The sequence below is a fragment of the Peromyscus leucopus genome, chromosome 8a (genome assembly GCF_004664715.2).
Source record: "Peromyscus leucopus breed LL Stock chromosome 8a, UCI_PerLeu_2.1, whole genome shotgun sequence".
NCBI classification, from domain to species: domain Eukaryota; kingdom Metazoa; phylum Chordata; class Mammalia; order Rodentia; family Cricetidae; genus Peromyscus; species Peromyscus leucopus.
Genome location: NC_051085.1, coordinates 56,790,202 through 56,812,286, shown reverse-complemented (window position 1 = coordinate 56,812,286; position 22,085 = coordinate 56,790,202). Strand labels below are relative to the sequence as shown.

The 22,085-nt window shown below is 36.3% G+C and overlaps 1 protein-coding gene across 2 annotated transcripts in view; it reads right to left on the bottom strand.

The window, feature by feature from the left end:
- Positions 1-22,085, bottom strand: part of Chd1 (chromodomain helicase DNA binding protein 1) — an 80,729-nt gene that overhangs the window by 14,898 nt on the left and 43,746 nt on the right. For both annotated transcript variants that reach the window (XM_028866571.2, XM_028866572.2), the window contains exons 16-30: positions 21,847-22,009; positions 20,924-21,076; positions 16,588-16,659; positions 15,666-15,815; positions 14,016-14,164; positions 13,590-13,686; positions 13,409-13,504; positions 10,672-10,848; positions 7,134-7,294; positions 5,376-5,417; positions 4,350-4,480; positions 3,576-3,714; positions 3,179-3,329; positions 1,420-1,542; positions 484-612 (exon numbers count right to left, since the gene is read on the bottom strand). In XM_028866571.2, coding sequence (XP_028722404.1) covers positions 484-612; positions 1,420-1,542; positions 3,179-3,329; positions 3,576-3,714; positions 4,350-4,480; positions 5,376-5,417; positions 7,134-7,294; positions 10,672-10,848; positions 13,409-13,504; positions 13,590-13,686; positions 14,016-14,164; positions 15,666-15,815; positions 16,588-16,659; positions 20,924-21,076; positions 21,847-22,009 — 1,933 coding nt within the window. The remainder of the gene's footprint in view (positions 1-483; positions 613-1,419; positions 1,543-3,178; positions 3,330-3,575; positions 3,715-4,349; positions 4,481-5,375; positions 5,418-7,133; positions 7,295-10,671; positions 10,849-13,408; positions 13,505-13,589; positions 13,687-14,015; positions 14,165-15,665; positions 15,816-16,587; positions 16,660-20,923; positions 21,077-21,846; positions 22,010-22,085) is intronic.

The following is a 22,085-nucleotide window of genomic DNA, read 5'->3' as shown; positions in this document are numbered from 1 at the left end:
TGAAAATAGTTTGGGCTGATGCTATTATCTTCCAAGATGTAAATATACAACTTTTTACTTTCTAAGTTTTATACTATGATTTGCCAACTTTTTCTTTCTACATAGCTTCTTTGTCTTCTTTTTCCTTAAATTATTTCCCTATCTTCCTTATCCTCTTTATCTTTTACCTTCCTTTTAACTCTTTTTGCATGTATGTGGGTTCTAAAAAATGTAACTCAGAATCCTTTTACTAATGATACATGCAATATTTACCTTTCTCTAAAGTAAGCCAGTCTCATTCAAGTTCAGAATAAAATTAAAAGAGATGGCTCATTTAATTGGCAAGAGTCTGAAAGGAAAGGGCCTTTGATCTGTGTCTCACCCATGTATCTATTGCAGCTATGATAAATCTATATTATAAACCACCAAAAAATGAAAAAATTCCATTTCTAAAGCTCAACTTCCCTTCCACACTAACAGCTGCTATTGCAAAAGTGTACCTACTTTATCATCATCTTCGTCAGACTTCTCTGAAGGCAGAGGAGATGAGTCACTCTTTATTTCTTCTTTTATTTTTATGGACTTCATTGTTTTATTCTTTTTGGTTCTTGTTTTTCTCCTCTTTGAACCTCCCTAGAAGTAATTATTTATATTTAATCAATGTCACTGATTTCCCATTTTAAAAACATCAAAAACCTATTATGAAGCTTAGACACACAATACTGGCATGTAGGTAATGAGCTGCACCAAGGTTAGAGTCAATAGAGGGAACACAACTTATTACATCCAGCGTATTAATGTCAAAGGTACTGCAATTATTCCTTCAGAGAGATTCTCAGGTTATCACCTACAACTAAATTCAGTGGCACCAACACAGTGATACAAGTTTTTTTTTGATACCACACAGGTAGTTGTTGACATCATGGTTACAGGCAAACTTTTAAAGGTCTGAAAAGATTCGGGAGTGAGGAATCAATCACTCTGGGGCCTGTAGAGATAACTCAATGGTTAACAGCATGTGCTGCTCTTGCAAAGGACAGAACTCACATGGCAGCTTACAACCATGCATTATCTCCAGTTCCAGGAATCTGACGCCCTCCTCTGGACTCCATGTGCACCAGGCAACACACACAATACAAACATGCACAAGAAATGTTCATACACATACAATGAAAATACATTTTTATAAAGCCTTTTTAAAAATCTTTTTTGAATGCCTAATAAAATCCATAACCCTTGACACTCTCCATTAAACTTTATAATACTTTGAAATAATATATAGGCCTGGCCTCTCAAAAAGCATTCCCTGTACTGTCATAACCAAATAAAACTATTAAATTAAAGAACAATGCAGTTCTTAACATTAACTACAGACATCTAGCATGGTCAAATAACTCTACAAGAGTAAACTGATTTTAAACATCCACATTTTTAACTTACCGCACCAGAAAGTCTCTGAGCCTCTTTTTTTGCAAGATCTCTGCTAAGTAATTTGATGAGGTAGTCTGCACGTGTCTGTAACTGTTTTGCTTGTGGCTTTTTATCAGGATCATCTGGAAGAATCTGAAAGGGCAATGCATTTTTCAGGCTGTCTTTCGTAAATAACATAAAAATTTTACTGGTGAAAAAATACAATTTAATAAATATGAATATATCTCACACACTAAAGTTTTTAATACTTATAATATTATTGGAAGAATAAAGTATGCAGTATACTACAAGAGGGCAGGAAGCTGGGTAGTAATAACAGAACTTCGTCTGGCTACAAAATACAGTTTTTAAACTTTTATCATAAACAAATTTAATTTCCTTGGAAACAAATTCATTCTTCTCTCTCACTCTCTCTGGTTGTTGTTTGTTTTTCCAAGACAGAGTTTCTCTGTGTAGCCCTGGCTGTCCTGGAACTTGCTTTATGGGCCAGGCTGGCCTCAAACACAAGAGAACCACATGCTTCTGCCTCCCAAATGCTGGAATTAAAGGTGTGCGCCCCACTGCCTGTCCATTCTTCTCTTCTTTATTGAGATCCAGTCTTACTTATTTAGCCTTGGCTGGCCTCAAACTTGGGGTAATTCTCCTGTCTCTGAGCACTAGGATTATTACCAGTATTCACTGCCGTCTGTCTCTTGGAATAAATAAATAACTTCTGTAAGTATACCGAAGAGGAACCCTCTCAGATTAGCCACTGTAATGGCAAACACATGAAATCCCAACATTCAGGAGAAAGACGATCACAAGCTCAAGGCCAGCCTGGATGAACAGGCTAGTGAGTCCTGTGTCAACACACTGCATGCACACGCACACACAGCCTCAAAACACATACAAAGGCCAAACAAACAAACCAAAGCAACAAGAACTCTCATGCTACAAAACAAAACTGTCTAAGGTACTCCCTGAGCACTGCAGAGGAAGAGATGGAAGGTTACCTGGGGCTAACTGGGAGCCAGCCTAACCTAACTAGAAAACTTTATGACAATGAGAAACTCTGTCTTGAAGGAGCCAGATGAACTTTCTGAGGATGACAGCCAGGTTGCTCTCTGATCTCCACAAACATGCACACATGCTCCCAGAAACACATATATACACATAAGCTGGAAAAAGACAACACAAAGAAATGCTTCCAACATTTTCATTTTATAAAGAATAGAAAGAAAAGGAAGAGAAAGGAAGGAAGGAAGGAAGGAAGGAAGGAAGGAAGGAAGGAAGGAAGGAAGGAAGGAAAAGGTGTTAGCTAGTACAACAAAATAAAATCACCCAAATTACTAACATTAGTTGATATTTCCTTAAAATATATGATTTTCTAAGACACGATGATCCCAGAATTCAAGGGGCCATGACAGAAGAATCAGGGTTCTGACATAGTGAGACCATTACTTAAAATTATTAACTTTTTAAAAGGGTATTTTAAGACTTTAAGGTTCCTTTTTGTTTCCTTTAATAATGGAAAATTTTTAACCAAGTAATGTGAAGGAAAATTATACCTGTCTTAATAACAAAAACGTAATTCAGAAATAAAAGCAAAATCTTCAGATTTAAATTCAATTATTTCATTAGAAGCAAGCTGTAATGTAGAAATCACATAATTAGGACCTTTATTTCCTTATTCTCAATTAAACTTATTTTCAAAATAATTTTTAAAAATTAAAATAACTCAAAACCAATATTAATAATTAACAGAGTAAAAGAATAAATACTTAAGTACCTTGTGTGTTAAACTGAGGTCGGGATCCATTTTAATCATTTCCCAGCTTCCATAGCCATACTCATAGATGCCAATTAACAAATTGGAATCATCTTCTCTGCCCCAGTCTATATCAAAGTGAGCTGCCTTTGTGTGGCATGGGATTGTATACCTAATATTAAAGGAAGAAATAACTGCAACTTAGTAACTCCCTAAAATAAAAATTTTTATAATATTTTACTAAAACTTTTCATTGACAGATAGTCAATGTTACAAAAATGTAAAAAAAAAAAAAAAAAACAATAGTCATTGTTACAATGTAACAAAAAAATGTTACAATGTTTACAATGTTAAAAATGTTAGCCTATGTTCATAACACAATTACTAAGTAACAGAATCTGTAAGGCAAGTCACTCACTGCTTCCTTTCCTCTGGATCCGAAGGAATGGATTTATGCAAAGGTATCAATTCGTCTTCATGAGCAATGACTAGCTTCGCATTCACTTGTACTCCTGATATTCGGAATGTTGGCCCCTTCACTTTTCCAAGTCTGCCACCTTATTTTAAACAAGAGTATAGAAAAACATATCTGTACGGATATCTATGTATAGATATCTGGATATCTATACATATCTATATATAATTATGTACTTCACAAAACAAAACAGCATATGCTATTACTTATTTTAATATTTAATATGTATTACTTTTTTTGCTAAAAAATAAAATCTCATCAATTTAACTAACTATACATACTACTAACTAGACCAGAAGGTATGAATTCACAACAAATCCCTTGTGAGATTGTGTCAGTTAGTGCAAGAGATAGGTTAACACCAGCAGCCCCTAGACAAGAATTTCACAATGATTTCTCCAGTGCATCAGATTACTAAACCTTATGTAGATATTTTTCCTTAGGTAAATGAATGAGAAAATAAGCATAATGAAATAACTATGCATGTTCCAAAATAATACCACCTGTGGATATTTAAAATCTCTTCATCCACTCATGTACTCAAGACAGCATAACAGTAATTTCTCAAATTATGTTCCAAGAGAACAACACATCAGGGACTAAAGCACAGATCACTGCCATCAAACTCCGATTCTCTTCTCCACTCTGCACTTCCTATCGCTCAGAATGGCTCAGTATCATTTGAAACTGACAACCAGGTTAACTGAGGGGATCTACCTGTTCGCTCTGTTCCGGAAGAACTGTCCTTTAAAGCTTTAACACAACCATTATGCACCAATTCTCCTAGTCTTCTGAGGTCTGTTTCTGACTTGTCAACCAATTCAGCATCTCGAGCAATTGCATCTAATCTGTATTAAGATGATACAATTTTCAGGTAAATATGCTAAATGAAATGATACAATTAAAAAAACCAAACCTAAGCTTATTTTATTTCAAAATCCAAGTATTACTCTATTGTCTACCCTTTAAATTCCAGTTCGTATAACAGAAGACAGAAAACTAGGATGACTTATCAGAGAACCAATTCATTACACGTTCATGAGCAATAATAACGGTGAACAATTCATACAGAACAATGGTAGGCTCCTGGAGACTGTATACACCAACCATGAAAAATCTTAAGATCTGGTTGAAAAAGGAGTGATAAAATTTTATGAAAATTATAAATGAAAAAGTCCTGAAACTTTTATTATCGTGGAACTGATAAATTAACATTCAACACTATTTCCATTATCTAAAATAACCATGCAAATGTTGTTGCATTTTAAGCAATCCAGCTCAAAATAAAATAGAATTTATCTCTATTTTGTGAATTTTTATGAGAAAGAAATGAACAAACTAATTTGAGTCTTTGATGCTCTGTATTCAGTGAGTTTACTACTACAAAATACAAAAAAAGCCAGAGGTTAGGTTAGTAACTTAGTCCCTCTGTAGTAAATCTGTACACTTTCTTAAGTAGTTAAGGAAAAAGAAAATAAGATAAAGTAAAAATGCATTACAGTTGCCAAATTGCAAATTAAGGTGTGTTTTGCAGACATTTATTTAAAGACAAGAAAATTCTGGAGACTCAAAATCATACAAACATATTTAATAATTAACCTGCAACTTGGTCTCTACCAATTTTTAAAAAATGTTCATTAAAGCAAATTCAATCAAGTAGCTAAACTGAATGGCAACCAAGCAAATAAAAATGCCAATATATTACACATTTCATAACCCTGTGAGAATGACAAGTGTAGTTACCTTTCCAGAGGACCACCAAATTTCTTATAGCTCTTGATAAACCTAACAGAAAATAAATGTTTGGTTCAAATGTGTTTTATAAAAAAAAATGTTTATATATGTATATATATATATGTGGGGGGTGCATGTATATATGTATTATATATGTATATAATATATACTATACACACACACACACACACACACACACACATATATATTTAAGTGAACTGGGGATGTAGCTCATTGGTATAGAGCTAGCCGAGAATGCACAAAGACCCTGGATTTGATTCCCAGTACTGTAAAAAACAAAAACAATAACCACAGACACAGACACACACCCCTCTGCATTCACAATGCATATAAAAACAGAAACTACTTGAGTGCACGTCTACAGTGCTAGCACTGGGGAGGTGGAGGCATGGGGATAAGGGGTTCAAGGGAAGCCTGAGACCCTGTGTCAAAAAAATAAAAACCAAATCAAACCAAACCAAAACACTTTTTGGTAAAAACTTAAAGGACTGTTCCCTGATTTAAAAAAAAAAAAAAGAAAAGAAAAAAAAATGAAGAAACTAAGCTATAAATTTATAGGACATTAAGTTATACCAAATAAAACATTGTAACACCCAAGAAGCAGCTAAGATAGCAATATAAATAAAACAATAGAAGCTAATTTTTATTTTAGAAATTACTTTATTATTTTCATAAGACAAAAAAAAAGGTTCAAAGCTACCACAAGTGGAGTGTCTCCAGAGTGCTCACCAACCACTATGCCTCATCACACTCCTAAAGCTGATCAAGGTTTACTCAAAGGGTTAATTCAGGTGATCCTTATACCAACAATGGAAAACAAAAAATTACGTCACAACAAAGCAACTTAAGTGGTTGAGAGATGAGGGAAACATCCAGAAAGTAGAAGATGAAATGCTTCTTCAACTAAAGACACAAAGTCCAGCAAATCAGATGGTCATAAAAGTTCCCTTAACGAAAACTAACAATGCATTTAGTTTTCTTGTAGGAACAATGAGGAAGAACTTTGTCAGGTCTATGATTTAAAGGAAAAGAGTTAAAAATAACTTGAAAGAAACAAACTTCTAAAACACAAAAATGAACAAGCTTTTATCAAACTTTACAGGTGAAGGTACTCCATAAGCTAAGCTGTTCTCACTCCCCTTGAAGACATGTGCAGACAAGTCTACTCTCAACAGAGGCAGGCTTATCCTCACAGCCAGCCTGACTTGACTTCCATTTTTACTTGCCCATAGCAGAGACAACATTTTTGTTTGTTATTTTTCCTCTTTTTTTCTTTTTGTTTTTTGTTTATATTTGTTTTGTTTTGTAGCACGGAGGATGCAACCCAGGTTCTTAGACAGGCAAAGCCTGAGTATTATTGCTGAGGTCCATCCCTGCCCCAGAAATGCATGGCTACTTTCAAAGTTAAACAAGAAAAATACAGAGCTAAATTAATCACCTGCAAATTTAGCAATGCTGGGAAACATAAATGTAGTATGAACTGTGCTAAAATGAATTTTTTTTCTTCAAAGGGATCATTCTAAACCACAATAAGAGGAAACAGTTTTAATATTCAAGTGGTGTAATAATAAATAACATGCAAACATTAGATGTTATACCTTTTTTTCAAAGTTATAATCAGTATCTAAAAGCAGAACTCTCCAAATATTTATTTTTTTACCCTCTAAAACCCTTTAATCTTGTTTTTATATTTAGTTTCATGCTCTAAAAACACCAAGTTAACAAAATGGTCTTATGTCCTCTTACCGCCTAATTTCTGCATCACTAAATCCTTTAATATTCTCCCGAGGGATGGTGCGTGGTCTCCCACGTTTCTTCGGTCGTTTCCTTTCCGAGATTGAATCACTATCAGACCCAGAGTACCGTCTGCTTCTGCTCCGCCTCCCTTCACTTCCATTGAAACTTATCTGGAAAACAAAAACAAGAATATCCCCAAATACAGAGTAAAGAAGTCTTATATTTTATGGACAAAGATAAACACAGTGAACTTACTATAAAAACTTGAAAAGTGCTTGCTTAGACAGCACATATACTAATTTCTTCTGTATCCCAGAATCTAAGCAATATTTATATGTATAATTCAGCTATCATTTGGCTTAAAGGGCTTATTGGGAAATGTTATCATTTATACTATTTTCTACAGAGAAAATATTTTACTGTTTAAAATAACCCTGGACTTTTAAATTATAACCTGTTTTTATGTTCAGGCTATCTGAGTATTATTCTCCTGCAGTTACACATAAAATGTTTTTACATTCAAGAAAAGGACAAATACTATAGAATTGTATTACATGAAAAATACAGAATATATAAATTCATAGAGACAGAAAAGTTAGATGTTATCTCAAGACAGAAAAGAAAGGAATATAGAGCAATGATTTCCTAAGTACAGAATCTCTGTTTTGTGTGATGGAAAAACCCCACAAATGGATAGTAGTATCAGGATATAATATCATGAATGTAAAAAATAAATTTAAAAAAACCTAATGTTAAAATTTTTTTTGCCGGGCGGTGGTGGCGCACGCCTTTAATCCCAGCACTCGGGAGGCAGAGCCAGGCGGATCTCTGTGAGTTTCGAGGCCAGCCTGAGCTACCAAGTGAGTCCCAGGAAAGGCGCAAAGCTACACAGAGAAACCCTGTCTCGAAAAACCAAAAAAAAAAAAAAAATTAAATTAATCCACATATGGCATATATTCAAAGCCAAAAGCTATAATCAAATAGAGAATTATATAACACGTAATGATAAAGGGCTACTGAACTTAGTGCTTGAGGAATTCTTATAAAGCAACAAGAAAATAATCAGCTTTCTGAAAAATATAATAATGGCTATTAATTGGCAATCAGTTAAATGGCATAAATACAAAACTCTATTAGCTCAGTTATATTTAAAAGAAAAATAATGAAATATAATTTCTTCTTAAATGTATCTACTTGATAAACACTAAACAATAATGGTCACTATCTGCAATGTTAGAAATAGGTACAATTCTTGTATGTCTGCTGTTTATTTAAAACAGGATAATTTGGCAATATTCTATCATAAACATCAAACGTCATCATTCTGCTGACCCAAACACATCACTTCTAGGCATTTTTCTTCAGAAAATGAAGGAGATTGATCAGTAAAATTCTTTACATAAAGAACAATAAAGGAATTCAGGCATTTACTAAAGAGGAAGTAGACAGTAATCCACAGAATGGAATGCTGAGAAGCTATTCAAACGTGTGTTGTAAAGGGAAGAAAAGAGTTGAAAATTAGCATGAATCCAAGCTCATGTGCCAAGTAAGGGTGATTCGAAATGCTGTGGTGATGCATGTTACAGCAGCATTGTTAGGGATATATCTGGGGAATCAGATTCTTCTCCCTTTTAAGTATTTTCCATCTAAATATCATCCTCCATTGCTTTTCTAAATAAGCTGATCAAATATTTAAAAAGAAAAACACACACACACACAGAGCACATGAATACCTCTTTGTAACATTTTATTTTTAATGAATATGACAAACCATAAACTGAATCTCTAGAGTTTTTCCAAAGCCTTATGTGCTAAAGACTAAGTAAGTCAGTACATTCTTCATTGTTTTAATTTCATCTTACCCTTTCAAAAGAACTAATGTCTTGCTATGCTTCCTGTTCACTATTTAAAAAATGTAACTGGAGTCTGCAGAAACAAGCTCAAATATGAAATACCATTTATAGTAATGTTACTTCTGCCTGTTGTGTAAGAAGTTGGTAGGGACACTGTTTCCACCCAAACTGAAAACCTAATTTATAAAGATATAACTTTAAACATATAGCAAAACTAAGTCCCAGAACAACTTCAACATCTAAATCAAAATATTTCCAAGAGGAGAAGAAATTTGAACCATGGCTCATTTGTGAGGACACAGGTGGTGGAAATCGAGGACTATAAAAGCAAGTACAAGAACTAAGCCAGCTGCAATTTACTAAAGGTGAGAATTAGCAAACCTGAGAACACAGGACACCTGTGTGCGAGGGCTCCGCAAAACCCCAAAAACCCATGCTGGGCATTTAATAAAGACCAGCAGGGCGAAGGACTTGTGAAACTGACTTTTAGAGTAAGCCTAAGGAAAGGCAGGAGTTGACTTTTCCAGGATGGGTAGCAAAGCCTCAAGACTCTTACTGACTCGATTCTACTCCTTTGGGGGAACAACAAGGAACAGAAGTTTCTCACTTATTCAAAATGTAGTAAGATGCCAAAACACTCAGTAATCAAGACAATGTAATATCCCAATAAAAGAAAAAAGAAATCTAGTACTGAGTGTTTTTCTTTTCCAAAAGATATTAAAAACATCTTGGGGGGGGGGGGAGGCCTGGAGAGATGGCTCACTGGTTAAGAGCACTGACTGTTCTTCCAGAGGTCCTGAGTTCAATTCCCAGCAACCACATGGTGGCTAATAATCATCTAAGCAGCAACAAGCCCTATGAATAAAGTTTCTGATCTTCCACGGTGAAAGAAAAAAAAAAAAATCTTCGGAAAACCTGCCAATTAAATTATGGATCAAAGAAGCCAAAGTGAGAAGTAATACAGTGATGTGAACAAAGGGAAACACCCACAGATGATAAAATATGGAAGATGCAAAAAAGGCTGTGTTTAAAAGAAAATTATAGCACTAGATGTGGTAATAGTGAAGAATGATCTCAATTTAGTTTCTAAACTCATCTTTAAGAAAGAACAAATTAAAATAAAAAAAATGATACAGAACAGAAACATAAAATAGTGAAACAAAAAACTAGTTCACTGAAAAATACATAAAGCTGATTAATCTGTGCCTAGAATGATCCAGAAAAAGTTACCAACATTAATTAGGAATGAAAGAGCATTCATGACTAAATACCTTCAAGACATAAAAATAACAGGGAATGTTGCTAAGTTCATACCTGCAAATTCAGCAACATGGAGCAAAATGGGAAAATTCCTCAGAAGAAACTATCAAACTCTTTCAATAAGAAAGATCTCGTAACAGTTCTTATACATAAAAGAAATGGAAGTCAGATAAAATCTTCCAACAACAAAAATCACAGGCCAAGATAGTTTCTCTTACAATAATCGCATCATTTAATAAAGAAAAACTCCCAGATCTAAATAATTTGCTAAAATAGAAGGAAACACTTTCCAACTCATTTTATAAGGCAAATTATCAAAGACATTAAGAGAAACAAAATTATGAATCATTACAGTTCATAAACCAAAGAAAAAGAGCATTTCACTATAAATGTGATACTGATATTATAACAATATTCTAAAATGACAAAGTCACCTGCTTTGCACAGTTTCTCATTCTTGGGAGCATATAAATTTCTTCAAGTTCCTTCTGTCTTTCTTCCTCCTCTAACCGTCTTCTTTGATCTTCTGGAATGATTTCCTCCCAGTTCTTTGAATTTCTTTCAGGTTCTAATTCAATGTCATCTTCATCCATATTTGAAAAGTTGGCAACCTGATAAATTCCAGAATTTTAACAGAGTAAGTATAACAGACAATATTTAACCCTAAGTCACATATTTATTCTTTTAAATGAGAAATAGTAGAATGCCAGAAGATAGAACTAAAACCTTCGCATCAGCCACCACTGCACCTGGCATGATCAACCCTAACTAGTATCCCCAGATGAAGTACAAGAATCATTAATGCCAAGTGTTTGAGGCCAACCTCAAAACCCCTCCCCTCTATCTGAACAACAAAACAAAAACCTAAATATCTCAAGACAATGACTATAAATTAAACTATCACTGCTAATTATCTAGTTATTTCATTAGAGCAAAGTAGATCAAACCAAACCAACTGACTTCTACGATTCCTCCTTCCTGCAATGATTCTCTGTGCTGTTATTCAGCATTACTAGTAATTAATAACAGAACTCAGGGCAGACAACAAACTAGTAGTTGACAAAGTAACAAGAAAACAGTAATATGTATTAGTCAGATGCTGTATGATATTCTGAAGGAATTCCGAGACTAGTCTATGAACTACTAAGTGCCAAAGAATGATCCTCCCCTTTCATAAAAACAGAACATGAAGAGTAGCCTACAGATTCCTAGAGCATTAGGTAAATAACTAAGTTTCTAGACCATTTCTAAAGTAATGGATAGAAACTAACTTTTGTGAGGATAATTTAATACATTTAAAGTTCTAAGAAGATATTCTGCCAACACTCATCAAAGCTAATACATGAAGAATGACACATAACTGAATGAAGACAAGAAAACTTATGCCTACTATTCATACAGATAAAGAGCCTGAAGGTATTTATTATCTAATATTAAATGTGCTCAGGCATGCCAGTACATATCTGTAATCAAAGTACTGAAAAAGTTGTTGTCAGAAGGTAAGTTCCAGACAAGCATGCATGCACTCTGTAAGTCCTTACCTTAAATAAATAAATAAATAAATAAATAAATAAATAAATAAATAAATAAATAAATAAATAAATAAAGACAAATAGGCAGCTTCAATAGGTAGCTAGCCATATAAGAGTACCAATGCACTGGTATATAAGTCGTCTGCATTTATTCTAGTTATTACTGAGCTGTGGATCCATCCTCCCCTTTTCTTGCCTCTCCCCCACAAGCAGTTAACCAAAGGCAAATAGTAAAATGTAATTACAGGAAAAACAATTTGTTAGATCAAGCCCAGAGTGACAGTTTCCAAATCTTTCTTTTTTTTTTTGGGGGGGGGGGGGGCCGAAACAGGGTTTCTCTGTGTAGCTTTGTGCCTTTCCTGGATCTCACTCTATAGACCAGGCTGGACTTGAACTCACACAGATCTGCTTGGCTCTGCCTCCCGAGTGCTGGGATTAAAGGTGTGCACCACCACCACCTGACTCAGTTTCAAAATCTTTTATTTCATTTTGTCTTCCACTTTATTGCCCCACCCCCAGTCCATTCTCTATCCTCCAGAGTATTGAGTGACTGACTTCTAAGTCCCTGGTATTCAGATACTACAATTAGTACCTGTTGAATGAACAAATGCCAACTGATCCCTAAGAACTCCCACTCACAGAAACTGGCTAAGATGCAGGGGAATTTGTTTGTCATTTTTGGTTTTGAGCTTGAGCCAAGGAACTTGCTTTAAAAAAACAAAACAAAAACTGAACACTGCTCAACTCCCCCCTGAAGTCAGGTGATTTATGTTGTGTCAGCCCTCAGCAAGCCAGGGGCGTTTACAAGTGGTACAGCGGTTACTTACTCTGTCTGACTCACTTGCTGCTGCAGTGTTCTTATTTTTTTTTTAAAGATGTATTTTTTTTTTAAGATTTATTTATTTATTATGTACACAGAAAAGGTGACAGATCTCATTACCGATGGTTGTGAGCCACCATGTGTTTGCTGGGAAATGAACTCAGAACCTCTAGAAGAGCAGTCGGTGCTCTTAACCTCTGAGCCATCTCTCCAGCCTGCTGCAGTGTTCTTATTTTTGATAATTTTTCAATTAATTTTTGTTGAAATCTGCTCCAATAAAAATCCAAGTTGTGAAGGAGGCAGAGTGAGGGGCACTCAGGAGAATTTGAGTTATAGTAGTAGAATATGATCAAAATTCATTACATAAATGCATAAAATTTCCAACGAATAAAAAAATACTATCTAAAAAAAAATCATCTGAGAAGTTCAAGGCCAGCCTGGTCTACAGAGTGAGATCCAGGACAGGCTCCAAAGCTACACAGAGAAACCCTGTCTCAAAAAACAAAAACAAACAAACAAACAAACAAATCAGCTGAAAGTCTTCAGTCATGGAAACCTGAATACATTCATTCATGTATTATCCTAAATATGTGGAAGATGCTATCTGCTGAGCATAATTCTGGCTGTGAATTAGGAACCCATCTCACACAATGAATTTCATCATCCATAAACAACTTGGCCTCATCAGGTGCTGACAGTTTGAGCACAAACTTTTGTATTAACATAAAAACTATCTTGTTAGTTCTGTTTAAAGATATCAAAATACTAACTCAACCCCATAGCAATCAGCAGTGACGGAGAAAGGAAAGACAGACCTACCTTGAACTGGGAAAGCAGCTCATCTCCTACAGTCAGGGGGCCTGGCTCGTTTTCATGAGTTTCAGCTCTCTTTAAGATTTCATCTATATCCATTTCCTGTATTAAAAGGAAATGTTTAAATGAACTGGAGTCTTTCCCTTATCTAAAAGACAGCACATATTCTGATATAACTGTTGTTAACCTGGGGCTCTTGCTCTTCTCCTTCAGGCTCCTTAAAAAGCTCCTCAGCACCAAATTTTAAAATGGCTGATAACTCCTCTTTATTGAAGGGGGTAGAACTGAAAACAGGAAAAAACAAAAACTCAATCTTAACAGCAATATTTTCAGAGCATATTCAGTATAGTCATTTTTATAAATGATGAGGAAGTCACATGGGTAAAGTTATTTTAAAACTAAGAAACTTGAGACACAGAAATTAGGAGAATGTCTCTGGATCATCAATATGCAATGGTAAAGCCAGGTATCTGTATGTATGCCTCTAACACAAACCAGTCTAAACATCTTTAAAAAGTAAGTATAAAAATTAACTGCACTAAATACAGGACACTGTCAGAAAACATGAGTTTAGGTGACCCCTAACGTGGCTTTTCTGTAGTGAAGTGCCCACCTGGATGGAGCAGAGCCCGTGTGTAGCACTGTCTTCCCAGTGGTGTCCATCCTTTGAATCACAAGATGATCTAAAACCATTTTCTTTTTGGCCCTTTCAAGAATATCTTCTTCAACTGATCCCTTTGTAACTAGACGATATATATTCACCTATAAAGGCAAGCATGAGAAGCAGCCACAGTAAAAAGGGTCTTTCTCTAACTTGAATGCCCAAATGGCAGTACATAGATAGTTCATCCTCTACTAATTTCCAAATTCTCAAATGTAAACCAAAAATTTTAAATTTTCTAACACACTGTTAGAAAGCTAAAGTTCTGCCATTTATAAAACTATTTGAGGAGCAGGAGAGACAGCTCAGCAGTTAACAACACCAGTTGCTCTTCTAGAGGAACCTGGGTTCAATTCCCAGCACCGACATGGCAGTTCCTAACTGCCTGTAACTCCAGTTTCAGGGGATCAGAAACCTTCACACAGACATGTGTGCAGGCAAAACATGAGTGCACACGAAATAAAAATAAATTATTTTAAAAAAAAAAAAAACTATTGAATGCATCCTTCCTTCATACTTTTTTTTTTTTTTTTTTTTTTTTTTTTGGCCTTAGCTCTGCTTTATTGACCTAAGAGCACACTTTGAATAGTTTTAACAACAAACCATACACACAGTGGGAATTGGACCCAGGCTGGTGTCACTTGACTCCATAATCCCAACTGGTGTTTTGTACAAAGTGTCAGGGAAATGAGACAATATGGTACTGAGTTGAGTGGTCTGGTTGGCAGAGAGGCAGTTCAGGGATGGCCAGGTCATGACTCCTTCAGTCCACACCGCCATGGGTGAGTCAGGTGCTTCCCATCACTTAGCTCCCACACAAGCATATTCAAGTGACTTGACTTTCCTGTGATATGCTGTTGTCTCATCAAACTCCACCTCCAGCTGTAAACTGATCACTGTGTTCTTGAAGGTGCTATGTGTCTCTGTGCTAGTACTCTGTTCTCCGGGTCCCTCTGGAAGAGCCACCAGTGCTCTTAACCACTGAGCCATTTCTCTACCCCCAGGAGTGATTTGTTTTTAAATTATGATTTATCTAGTGGGAAAAAAAAACTGTCTTTATACAGTTTCTTTGATTATAATGTTTTGTTATATATTTATATATATATATATGTTTACATATTTAAGTTTTGTTATATATTTAAGTACATTCTAGGACACTACATAGATAACAAAGCTGTGTGAGCTATCCCTGAAGTTCCACTATGAACAAACTTTAACCAAATCAACAAGGCTGATGCTTGGATAAATTCATCCTGGTCAAAGAATTAGGACCACCTTGTTCTGTTCAAGCAGCAGCAGATGGCTGTACAGAATCAGTCTACTGGCGCTGGCAATTGTGTGTGGAGAACCTTGTATACCCACTACTTGAACCATCAAAGGTTAATAAGCAAGCTAACAAACGAAGTTTTTATACTGAATAGGTCACATTCATTCTAGTTTACAATCTAAACAGAATACAGAGCCTGGCATAAAGTTCTCTCAGTTCTATCAGACTCTGGGTTTCCTGCAGCTCATCAAAAGCTATGTGACTAGGTCTCAATGATCTTCCCAATTGAAAAAGAAGAAAAATATTCAAAACAGTCAAATAACGAATTAAAATACCTGTTTCTTCTGTCCAATTCGATGAGCTCTTGCTTGAGCCTGAAGATCATTTTGCGGATTCCAATCAGAATCAAATATAACAACAGTGTCAGCAGAGGCTAGGTTAATGCCTAAACCCCCAGCTCTTGTAGAAAGCAAAAAGCAGAAATCCTACAAGGAATTTTAAATATACAAAATTTTAGATCTTCTAAACTGTTACCAGTATCAGACTCAAAGTAATCTTACAACTGGTTTTCTGAGTTGAAGGTGTTTCACCAATGGCACTATTAAACTGAAAGGCAACACTGATGCTCCGGTGGGACAGCACTTGCCTAGCAGCACAAGGCCCTGGGCCTGATCTCCAACAATGTAAACAACAATAATAACAATGATAGTAACTAATGTGTAAACCTTTATGAGGATCAACCAACAAGATTTCAAAACATAAACCCATGTAATAATAACAAACACAAAATTCAACATAGTGCTTATTACTTCCAACAAACAGAAGAGGTTGAAATAGGAGAGTAATTTTCTTCTTAAAAAATACAAGTCACACAACAAATTCTAAAGACAGAAGGCTAGTTTTTACTGAAGTACATTAACTATAATATGTTAAAATGCCAGTGACAGATCAGATTTAGCATAAACTACAAACTCAAAGCTAATGAAAGCAGGACAGCACCAACTCGTTCAAAAACCAAGGACATGGGCTGGAAAGATAGTTCAGTGGTTGAAGCACTGGCTGCTCTTCCAGAGGAACCAGGTTCAATTTCCAGCAACACATGGTAGCTCACAACTGTCTATAATTCCAGTTCCTGAAGACCTGACACCCATGGCAAAACACCAATGCACACAAAATAAAAATTTTAAGAAGGACATATGGTGACTAAGCAAAACAAAATAATTAAAACAAAATGTATAATTTTAAAAGCAATCATACCTCTGATCCCTCAGCATTAAAATGATCTAGAGCTTGTTTCCTCAGCTCCCCTTTTATTGATCCATCCAATCTCTAGAACAAAACAAATTAAAATACTTCATAAACCACAGTCAAATGTTAAACAACTAAAATCACTAAGTCCAGTGTGCTTACTAGGTAACAGCATTGGAACCACCTGAGAACAAAGAAACTGTGGTTATAGAACCCAACCCAGATCTTCTGAACCAGAACCCTACTGCTAGAGTTCAGCAAACACCATCTAGCTAATTCTGATGAATGCTCAAGTCTCAAAGGTGGAATCTGGTCAAGTAGCCTCCATGAGTAGCATCTTCAACTCAGGCAAGTGACTCAATTTTCCCCTTCCCTGTTTCTTTGGCAGTACAGCAGAGCCCGTGAGAGAACAGCACAGCAGTCAGTGAAGCGTCTACTAAACATCAGCTATTACTGAGCTTGGGGTGGGACTTCATAGCAGAGAGCATTGGCCTAATGTATGTGAGGCTTCTGGTTCAATCCCTGGCATGGGGAAGGGGCTGTTACCTAAGTACCCATTGGCTATACACTAGAACTAACTTGCTACTCCAATCCATCCATTTTCTTTTCTGTTTTTGCAACGCTGAGGAGTAAGTCCAGAGGCTCACGTATGTGTGGCAAGCACTTTATCACCTGAGCTACATCTGCTGCCCATGAGCCATGCTTTCAGTGGCTCACACATTAAGTATCATTTTGGAAGCAATATGCTAAGCTCTGCTTTGTTGGCATTTACCTTTTTTAACAGCTGATAACATGCAATAATCATTTTAGTACTAATTCTCCATTGATATCAAGAAAAAAATTAATATGCTGAAATTTATTCATAACCAGTGTTACAATCATTGCTGGACCATTATAATTTTCAGTACTGTCAGGAAAAAAATAGCTCTAAGGATTGGCACAAATGTAAATCATTATTCAGAGATAATGACTGCTTAAGAAATGAAAAGCTGGATGGATGGTGTTGGCACACGCCTTTAATCCCAGCACTTGGGAGGCAGAGCCAGGCGAATCTCTGTGAGTTCGAGGCTAGCCTGGGCTACCAAATGAGTTCCAGGAAAGGCGCAAAGCTACACAGAGAAACCCTGTCTCGAAAAACCAAAGAGAGAGAGAGAGAGAGAGGGAGGGAGGGAGGGAGGGAGGAGGGAGGGAGGGAGGGAGGGAGGGAGGGAGGGAGGAAGGAAGGAAGGAAGGAAGGAAGGAAGGAAGGAAGGAAGGAAGGAAGGAAGGAAGGAAGGAAGGAAGGAAGGAAAAGGAAGGGAGGGAGGGAGGGAGGGAGGGAGGGAGGGAGGGAGGAGGAAGGAAGGAAGGAAGGAAGGAAGGAAGGAAGGAAGGAAGGAAGGAAGGAAGGAAGGAAGGAAGGAAGGAAGGAAGATGAAAAGCTGGGTTGGACAATTAGCTCAGTAGCAGAGCAAGCCCTGGGTTCAGTCCTCAGCTGGGGAGGGAGGGGGTGGAAAGTCTAAAGAAATTCTCCTTAAAATCAAGATGAATAACCAAGTAAACCAGCAACAAAACCAACAACAAAAAATTAAGACACTATCTACAACGGTAAAGACAAAAATTTGGGAAGATATTATAATACAAAATACATACAAAAATGTTTCAGGTTTCTGTGAGTGTGGCTCTGTGGAAGTGTACTTTCCTGTCTGTACAAGGCACTGACTTGACGCAGTGTCACAAAAAGCAAACAGAGGAGACAGTACGTTTTTGGTTGCTTGATAAGCTTTACTTTTTGAGGGTTTAATCTGTTAAACAAAAACCAATTAAACTGAAATCTAGGGTATGACTTAGTTAAGTTTCAAGCAGAGTAGAGGTAAAAGAAGTTTAGTGTTTTTGTTTGCTTGTTTATTTGTCCCTGGCCGACCTTAAACTCACATCGATCTGACTGCCTCTGTCGCCCCAGTGCTGAAATTAAAGGTGTGCAATAACATGCCCAGCAAAACAGGTCTTTTCAAAACAGATTTTTCAACCACATTTAATTTTACATATATTACAGCCCTACCTCCTTCCATTCCTCCACTCTTACAAAACAGTGGGCTTCTCACATCTCACACTGACAACTTAGTGCCTGCTTCCTCCAGTCTGTTACCTACCACAAGCTACTGAGCACCCAGATCCTACTTTTCCACCTCCTGGCACTGAGCTTGTACAGCTTCATTTCAGTTCCCAGACCTCGATACTTTCCTCATGTTAGACTTCCTTGGAAAATGAAAAGATAATGTATGTTAAAGTTACAATTTTTTAAGATTACTTTTATTTTTGGTTGTGTGTGCATGTGTGGTTCTGCGTGCCCTTGAAGGCCAGCAGAAAATGCCAAATCAGTGGATGAACTTCCAGTGGAGGGGTCACCTGTATGTGTGCTAGCAGCCAACTCAGGTCCTCCACGAGCAGCACGTGCTCTGAACTGCTGAACAGCCCCAGCACTGATCTTTAAAGATACCAGGGACCACTGGAGCACCTTAGGAGGCTGAAGTGGGAGGATCTTGCTCAAGGCCAGCATGAGCAATACCTTGTTATCTTAAAAAAATAGAAAGAACGGCGGTCATGTAGCTAGCATGCACAAGGCCCTGGGTTTTTCCACAGCACGAAATAAAACAAGCATGAATGTACATGCCTAGTGCTTGAGGGAGATACAAGCAATGTAATCCACGACTACACAGTGAGTGCAAGGCAAGCCTGAGTAGAGAATAAAAGGATTGAGAATTTTACTAATGTTTTTATATTATAAATGTAGTTTTAACTCTAAAAACTTTGTTTTAATTTTATTTTTTACTATGTATATGTACACATGCATGCAAATTCCCTCAGAGGCCAGAGAGGGTGTGGAATCCCACAAAGCTGGAGATTCAGCTTGTTGTGAAACACCCAAAATGAGTACTAAGAACTCAACTCGGGTCCTCTGAAATAGCAGGAGGTGTCCTCATTGGCTTCTCTTTTCTATCTCTCCAGGCCCAAGAAAAACATTTAAGGAACTCGTTCTCACTGGTTTTGAAAGAAGTGGTCTAAACTTTCTCCCAAATGAAGCGGTCTAAACATGAAATAAGAATCACTTTTTTTTTCTGCTAAAATAAAAATTACAATTAGTAAAACCTAGAATGCTTATGTATCATTTATTTTGGCATGGCTTAAATAAATTAAAAAATATTTCCAGCCAGGCAGTGGTGGCTCACACCCTTAAATCCCAGCACTCAGGAGGCAGAGGCAGGTGGATCTCTGTGGTCCAGAACAGACACCAAAACTACACAGAGAAACCTTGTCTCAAAACAACAACAACAAAATATTTCCATCTGGGAAGTAATCTAGTAATGAGAGGAGATCTGGGCAGAGGACTGGAGGAGCTTTTAGATGAATTTCTGTACATTTTCCCACTTGGTACAGCACGAAGCAGGTGTTTAATTACAAATAGTGGTACTCCCCTTAAATTACTACTTTTTTATGTACTAATATCTCCCAGTAACTGTCTTTCACAACACATAACAGATGTAGTATTTCCACTTTGAAATTGATAACATACCACAACATAAGCTTCAACAGCACATAGACTGTGTACATGTTCCCATTTGATTCTTCTGCCTACATTAAATATCTACCACTTAGTAGCTGTGTATACTGAATGTCTGCTGTATTACTGGTACTATTCCAAGGGGACAGTAAGATGACTTGGTAGGTACAGGTGTTTGCAAAGCAAGCCTAAGGACCTGACTCCAACCCCTGAAGCCAACATGAATGTGGAAGAAGAAATGGCTCTGGCCTCCATGAGAGCACCCGAGCACACATTCAAACACAACTGATGAAATTATTAGAGGTAAAGTACTGAAAACAGGACCTGACTGTAATATTAAAACACTCATCAGTGTAGGCTTTAATTCACGGAATAAATGTCAACATGAATTTTAAGTAGACAGAAAGGACGTAAGCCCACTTTGTTCTGATCCCTTCTCTAGTTTTATTCAGCAAGCTACGGATCAGACTAACCACAAGTACACAGATCATCAGAACCTGTACCATCCTGGCAGTGTGTCCAAGGATGGCTTCTCCTTCCTCAGACTTCAGGTTAATTCACAAAGATTCTTAACCTAGAAACACTGCCTTAGTCCAGCTTTTAACAATATACAACATAAAAGACAGAATTAAAATAAAAATTGGTGGAAAAAATGAAACTCTTAGAGAAAGAACAGTCGCAAATATAATCCTCTAAGCAGATATGTTTAAGAGAAATATAATTTATATGCAAAATAATCTCAAAAGTAATTCTACAAAATAAGCTCAAGAACATGACGAAACTTAAAGACAATGAAATGCTTACTTGAAAGGGGAATTGACGATACTTCAAATATTCTGCAAGTATATCTAACATCCGCACCATCTGAGAAAAAATGAGTACTCGGTTGCCTCTTTCTCTTAGGCGAATTAACAGCTTGTCTAGAAGAATTAATTTTCCGCTACTACGGATTAAGTGCTAAAGAAACAATAAATTAAAACTATTATAACATGTGATAAAGAAATAAATAGTACAGTGCTCCACCTAATCATGTACTTAATAATGTAGTTCCTCCAATTATTTCCAATTGAGAACTTAAGTTCTTCAAAATGCTGAAGAGAAACTTAGTTAGCTTTCAAAATTTTCTAGGACTTTTCCCATTTTACTCTATTATATAATTAAAACCACCCTATCCGGGCAGCACTGCACTCATTGTTCAGCAGGAAAATGGCGCTGCCTGGTTCTATTTGCTGGCACTTCACTATTTCTCCAAGTATTAACCAAAACAAGCATACATTAAAAAACAAACAAAAAAAAAGCAATTAAACAAACAATATTTTAAAGAGCAAGCAAACATATTCTTTTTAATTCAACGATTCTCACCCCTCAATGCACTACTGTGAATTACAAACGTCTTCCAACAGTAATGGATGGGTAGGATCTATGGAGATGAGCCCTCCTTTAGAGTACCATCTGCAGTCATATTTAGCCACATCAGTCCAGGACACACTAAGGGATTTTTGTCTGATAAATCACTACAACCCACTGGCATGGAAGACTATGCTTATAAATTATAACTTTAAAGCTTTCATAAATATAAAAAATAACCAAGACCATTATTTAAAAGAAACATTACCCAAAGAGAACTTCTGATGAATATATTAAATCACTGTGCCATTTTAAGCTAAATCTGAAATAAATATTCTTAGAATTCTGCTTTACCAAAAGTAATAGTTAAAAATTCTTACTTGTAAGGCCTCCTGTTTATTATAGAATTCATTATTATCTGGTGGTTTAATGAGGTAGCAATGGTTACAACATTTCTTTAGCTCCATCATAATGTTCAAAAAGCCTGAGGTACTGCCCTTGGAACCTTTGCTGAGGGCTTTGTAATTCCTAGTTAAAATCCATCTTCAAAAACAAAAGTCACACAAACAATGTTCAGCAGATCACCAAGACAAATTCTGAAAGCTTAAAAAACAACACT